The sequence below is a fragment of the Dromiciops gliroides genome, chromosome 1 (assembly GCF_019393635.1).
Source record: "Dromiciops gliroides isolate mDroGli1 chromosome 1, mDroGli1.pri, whole genome shotgun sequence".
Taxonomy (NCBI): Eukaryota; Metazoa; Chordata; class Mammalia; order Microbiotheria; family Microbiotheriidae; genus Dromiciops; species Dromiciops gliroides.
The window spans coordinates 58,602,651-58,609,432 of record NC_057861.1 but is presented as its reverse complement, the minus strand read 5'-3'; the positions used below and the strand labels follow the sequence as shown (position 1 = coordinate 58,609,432).

The 6,782-nt window shown below is 42.0% G+C and overlaps 1 protein-coding gene across 1 annotated transcript in view; it reads left to right on the top strand.

Annotated features, from left to right (window-relative positions):
* Positions 1-636: 636 nt before the first annotated feature.
* The window catches only part of LOC122745049 (tetraspanin-33-like), a gene marked incomplete at its 5' end in the record, with an annotated part of 28,288 nt that continues 22,142 nt past the window's right edge, over positions 637-6,782 (top strand). The window contains 2 exon segments of the mRNA XM_043990399.1: positions 637-819; positions 4,900-4,957. Coding sequence (XP_043846334.1) covers positions 637-819; positions 4,900-4,957 — 241 coding nt within the window.

Below are 6,782 nucleotides of genomic sequence, written 5' to 3'. Positions count from 1 at the left end.
CTTGTTGTCTTCTCCATTAGATTGTAAACTCCTTGAGGGCATGGTGCCTGGCATACATACAGTAAGAGTTTAAGAAAAGCTTATTGGCTGACCGATCTAGTCTAACCCATAGCTGAAGCATGGACACCCTCTACCACATTGCTGACAAGTTTCTGCTTGATAACCTTTAGTGAAGGGGAACTCATCACTTAGTGGCTTCCCTCTAAGATTATCTCCTTCTCCTCTTCATATGTCTTGTATGTATATATGCATAGTTGTTTGCATGTTGCCTCCCCCATTAGACTGTAAGCTCCTTGAAAGCACAGACTGTTTTTGCCTTTCTTGGCATCCCCAGAATTTAGCATTGTGCCTGGCACATAGTGGGCACTGAAATTCTTGTTGATGTATTCTCCATGGAGGCTCATCAGATTCCTGGATAGCTCTGGTCCCTCCTTGTTATTGCACTACATTTTCCTCCAAGTAACATCATCTCCTTCCTATCTTCTATTTTGCTCTTCAAGGTTAATCTGAACAAGTCCAATCACTCACAGGCAGTAGAAATTCTTTCATGCAGGTTAAGAACCCCTTTCAAATCCATGTCTTGAGTAGACCTGTTTAAAGTAACTAGACTGAAGGCAAGGGTGGGGCAAGCCTTGAATACCAGGCCATGGGGAGGATGGGACCATGCATGTTCAAATCTGCTCCTGTGCCTGAAGAGAAGGCGGGCTAGGTGTGATGCAGAGAGATAACCCAGAAGCCCAGGGTGTAGACGTGGCCAGAGCAATGCGAACCAACCAACTTGTGAAATATATCTTGTTTATTTCTTGTTACCTCTTCTGGGTAAGTGGGGCTTGGGGGTCCAGGGGATGAGACTCTTTGGGAAAGGGCTTTTAGGACAGGGCTGGATCATCTGTGAGAGGAAGCATCGAAGAAACCGGTGATGTTGGGACAGACTTTCAGCGGATCCCCAACACTCCCCCTCCCCCATGAGATGAGTGGTGTGCAATACAGGAAATCCACAGCCCCTCCCATTGGCTCATGCTTTCTCCCTTCTCAAATTCCCTCGAATTTACTTATTTTCCTCTGGGAAAATGTAAATTAATTGAGGGAAGGATAGTTTGTTTTTGTCTCTGTTCCAGTGCCTAACACCAAGCCTGACAAAGAGTAGGTCCTTAATAAATGCTTTTTGGATTGAATTGAATTGAAACCTTCCAGCCTTGAAGTCAGTATCACTCACTAGCCAGTAAGTAATACCTGTCAATGGCTTATTGCAACCACTTCTTGGAAAGTGAAAGCTAGATGTAGCCTTAGGTCATAGGACAAAGAGAGTTGTAGGTGGAAGGGACTTTAGAGTCAGAGCCCAAAGGGACCCTTAGACTAGAGAATGTCAGAACTGGGAGGGCCCTCAGGATGTGGAATATCAGAGCACAATGTTTGGTACATTGGTCTCTTTGATTGACTGGGAGTGACTTTTTTTTTTTTAATTAATTAATTTTTTTTTTAGTGAGGCAATTGGGGTTAAGTGACTTGCCCAGGGTCACACAGCTAGTAAGTGTTAAGTGTCTGAGGCCAGATTTGAACTCAGGAACTCTTGACTCCAGGGCCAGTGCTCTATCCACTGTGCCACCTAGCTGCCCCTTCTGGGAGTGACTTTAAAAAAGAGGATGCTATGACTACACATGTATAACTTATGTTGAATTGCTTTCATTCTTAAGGGGGCGGTGGGGAGGGAAGGAGGGAGGAAGAGAATTTGGAACACAAAGTTTTAAAAATGTATGTTGAAATTGTTCTTACATGTAGTTGGGGGAAAATAAAATTCTAAATTAAAAAAAGAGGATGCTAGGTCTGGGAGGGATCTTAGGACATAGCTGGGAGGAACTTTAGAAATCATGGAGTTCATTCACTTTGTTTTATTTTTTCAAGAAAATTTCATTTTGGGGCAGCTAGGTGGCTCAGTGGATAAAGCACTGGCCTCGGATTTAGGAGGCCCTGAGTTCAAATTCAGCCTCAGATACTTGTTGCTAGCTGTGTGACCATGGGCAAGTCACTTAACCCTCATTGCCCTGCAAAAAAAGAAAGAAAGAAAATTTCATTTCATAAACTCAATAGCAAACAAAAAAAATCAGTAAACAAAATGAGAAATAAAACCCAAAGGCTCAAATTTCAAACTATTTACATATAAATAAAACTAAAAAAAATAACAATTGGTTTTGTGTGTCCTTCTGATAAACTTTCTGATGTACTCATACAATTTTTTTAAATCGTAAAAGTATTTTGATATTTTCTAGTTACATATAGAAATTGTTTTCAACATTTATTTTTATAAGATTTCTAGTTCCAAATTTTTCTCCCTCCTTCTCCTCCCTCCTCCCCAAGACAGCAAGTAAACTGATATAGGTCATATATGTAAAATCATATTAAACATATTTCTGCATTAGTCATATTGTGAGTCAGAACAAAAGGGAAAACCTCCAAAAAAAAAAAAAAAGGAAAAAAAACAGTCCCAAAGTAGAAACAGTATGGTTCAAACTGCATCTAGATTCCACAGTTCTTTTTTCTGGATGTGGAGAACATTTTCATCATGAGTCCTTTGGAATTGTCTTGGACCATTGTATTGCTGAGAAGAGTTAAGTCTATCACAGTTGATCATCATACAATGTTGTTGATACTGTGTACAATGTTCTCCTGGTTCTGCTCATCTCATTCACCATCAGTTCATGTAAGTCCTTCCAGGTTTCTCTGAAATCCACCTGCTCATCATTTCTTACAGCACAGTAGTAGTCCATTACATTCCTATACCACAACTTGTTCAGCCATTCCCCAATTGATGGGCATTCCCTCAATTTCTAATTCTTTGCTATACTTATACAATTTTAGCAGCTGTTTTTTAATATGATTGTAGTCTGTGGAATACTTTCCTCCAATGGCACTTTTTATGCCCTTCTTTTTTGTTATTGTTCATATTTTTGTAATTCCAGGCTATCATATTCTATTATATTAATATGCCACAATTTATTCAGCCATTCACTAACCATTGCACGTAGAATATATACTTTTGTTTTTGTTTTTTTTTCAGTGAGGCAATTGGGGTTAAGTGACTTGCCCAGGGTCACACAGCTAGTAAGAGTTAAGTGTCTGAGGCTGGATTTGAACTCAGGTACTCCTGACTCCAGGGCTGGTGCTCTAACCACTGCGCCACCTAGCCGCCCCTAGAATATATACTTTTTAAAAAGATAAGATCTTTTTTCTTCTTTTTAGCAACAACTTGAGGATATAGTCATAGCAGTAGGACTGCTGGATCAGACAAAGGGTTCATGACTCTTATTGTATGTTGCTAAATTACTCTCAAATTGTTAACTGCACTAATCCAAAACTCAACCAACAATTTAGCAGGAGGCCTGTTTTTCCACAGCCCTGCCAACAATGAATTTTAACATTTTAACTATGTTTGCTGATTCAAAGGGTCATTTCCACTAATGTCCTAATCTGATGCCTCTGGAGGTGACTCTGGCTTTCAGAAGACTATGCTATAAAATCTGTCAGGTCTGACCTGGAAAAGCTTTGAGGAGTTGGCCTTATTCTGTTTGTAATCTAAGGATCAATCTACTTAAATTCTCACCAGATTGGCTGTAGGGTGGTGAAGTTTTTGACTACCACTCTTGTCAATGATCCACTAAGTTGTAGAGAGGTTGGAATCTACATTCAGGGTCCCCCACACATGGAACCAGCATTTATTAAATGCCTATTATGTGCTATTATTATGTGCTAAAGCACTTAACAAATACTATCTTATTTGAGACTCAGAACCACCTTCGGGAGGTGGGTGTTATTATTATGCCCCCCCTTTTATTTGCGGGGCAATGGGGGCTAAGTGACTTGCCCAGGGTCACACAGCTAGTAAGTGTCAAGTGTCTGAGACTGGATTTGAACTCAGGTCCTCCTGAATCCAGGGCTGATGCTTTATCCACTGTGCCACCTAGCTGCCCCTATTATGCCCTTTTTACAGATGAAGAAACTGAGGCAGGCAGTGATTAAGTGACTTGCCCAGGGTCATACAGTTGCTAAGTGACTAAGGTTGAATTTGAATTTGGGTCAGGTCAGAGTGTTCCTTCCACAGTTCAGATTGTGACACCTCCCCCTCCTTGTAACTTAGTTCTTCAAGAATTCATAGGACAAAGCTGGGGCTTTGACTCATTGGCTGTTGACATCTGGGAGGGTCATACGTCCTTGAGGGGTACTTTCCCCCCTTGTTGGTATGGAGAATGCTCCGTCTGTTCCTAATTGTCCTCCACTAGCTCTGTCCCCATAGGGCTTGGAGGGAAAGGGGGAAAGAGAGTATGGTGGCAGTGCTTTGCTAGTAGATAGTCTCAGCCAATTCCCTGGAATTGGGCTGGGGGAGCTGTCAAAGTGCCTTGTCTCTTCATATAACCCTCCTGGTTGGAGAAACAGTTCTTGCTCTCTGGAGGAAGAGTCTGACCCCTAAATCCAAAGACCTGAGATCTCCCTTTCCTAGGGAACAATGTACCCAGAAATGCATTCCATCCCTAGAGCAGTTCAACCTCTGTTACCAGAATTTGAACCAATTGTCAGCTGTAGGCAGCTGCTGGTCTATGGAAGCCATTTAGCCTCCCAGGGTCAGTCTGGTACCATGAAGTTCCCTCCCCCCCCCCCCCATCTTCTCCTCACTAAGACAAGGGGTGGGGCTCAACTGTTTGCCTTCAGTGAACAAATTCCTTCTTAAGACTTTTTAAACCTGCAGGTTTATGCTTCCACTGACCTAGCCCAAACTATACCCACCTGTGTTTATCCATCATATTTGACACTGGAATAAGTCTAGGAGGAAGCCCAGAAGTCAGCTCTTCTAGGAGAGTTTTTTGCTTTATCAGATGGGACTCCTCCATGTTTCTCTTTCATTGCCAGGTGGCCAGTGGTCTCATGATAGCTGTGGGTCTATATGCAAAGCTCTCCAAAGAATCAGGTAAGTGTGACTGCCTCAGTAGGAGAGCTTCTGGAACCAGACCTGGGGCACATGGGGGAGTGGGGCACCCTCCCCCTACTCCCTTCTTATAAACACAATCAGAAAGGCAGGTGGCTGGAGCCCAGGATGCTGCAGAGCTGGGAGAGGAGGAAAGAAACAGCTGCATCCTGTAAGGGGAACCATCTAGGTCAGGGGTTCTTAACCCTGTTTGTGTCATGGACCCCTTTGGCAGTCATTTTGGGGAAGCCTATAGATCTCTCCCCGGAATAACATTTTTTTTTTTTTTTTTGGTGAGGCAATTGGGGTTAAGTGACTTGCCCAGGTCACACAACTAGTAAGTGTTAAGTGTCTGAGGTCAGATTTGAACTCAGGTCCTCCTGAATCCAGGGCCAGTGCTCTATCCACTGTGCCACCTAGCTTCCCCCCTGGAATAACATTTTAAATACATAAATAAAATATGTACAATTACGAAGGAAACCAGTGAATGTTAAACTGTCACCAAAATAATATTTCTTTTTTTTAAAATAGTATTTAATTTTTTCCAATTACATGTAAAAACATTTTGTGACATTAATTTTTAAAATAACCAATTTTAAGTTCCAAATATTCTCCCTCAATCCCTTCCCTCCCCGCTCCCTAAGACAAAAATATTTTTCTTTTTTATTTAATGTATAAGGTATTTTATTTTTTCTGTTACATGTAAAGATAGTTCTCAACTTTTGTTTATACAAGCTTTACAATTTCAGATTTTTCTCCCTCCCTCCCCACCCACCCCCCCTCCCCTAGACAGCAGGTAATCATGATATAGGTTATATCTCTATATCTCTATACATATACATATAGATATAGTATATACACACACATATATATATACACATAATAACATTAATCCTATTTCTGCATTAATCCTGTTACAAGAGAAAGAATCAGAGCAGTGAATGCAAAACCTCAAAATAGAAAAAAAAAAACAGCACCCACAACAAAAGAAATAATATGGTTCATCAGCATCTATACTCCAAGTTCTTTCTTTCTCAAAAATATTTTTCAAAAACAAATTGTGACCCCAGGTTGAGAAGCCTGGATCCAGTTCAACCCATTGCCCCACAAAGGATCCTCCCTATGGGACACACCTGACAAGTACTCAGCCAGAATCTGCTTGAAGACAAAGAAGGGGGAAGCCACCCCCCTCTGGAGGCAGCCCCTTCTACTTTGGGACCTCTCTTCTCAAAGCCTTTCCCTCTAGGGGCTAATTCCCTTTCCATGTAACAGTCTTCAAACAACTTGACGACAGCCTAAGTGTATGTAGCCTAAAGTCTTCATCAGGCTAAACATCCCCTGTTGGTTTACCTCCTATTCACTGAGCACGGGACCTGCAGGCCTTTCACCATCTGTGGCTGACTTCCTCTGGGACACTCCATCTAGAGTCCAGCCCTAGAACTGAAGACAATATTCCAGACAAATTCTGATGAATGCAGAGTACAACGAGGACTATCAACTACTTACTCCTTGAAGCTCCAACTCTCTTTTTTGTTTTTTTTGGGGGGCAGGGCAATGGGGGTTAAGTGACTTGCCCAGGGTCACACAGCTAGTAAGTGTCTGAGGCTGGGTTTGAACTCAGGTCCTCCTGAATCCAAGGCTGGTGCCTTATCCACTGCGCCACCTAGCTGCCCCTGAAGCTCCATCTCTCTTAATTTAGTCCAGGACTGCATGGCCTTTTTGGCTAATACGTTGATTCAGTTTGATTGACTGAGCTTGTAGCATACTATAACCTTCTGATCTTTTCAGATGACCCATTGACTTACTCTGCTGTGACTATCTTGGATGT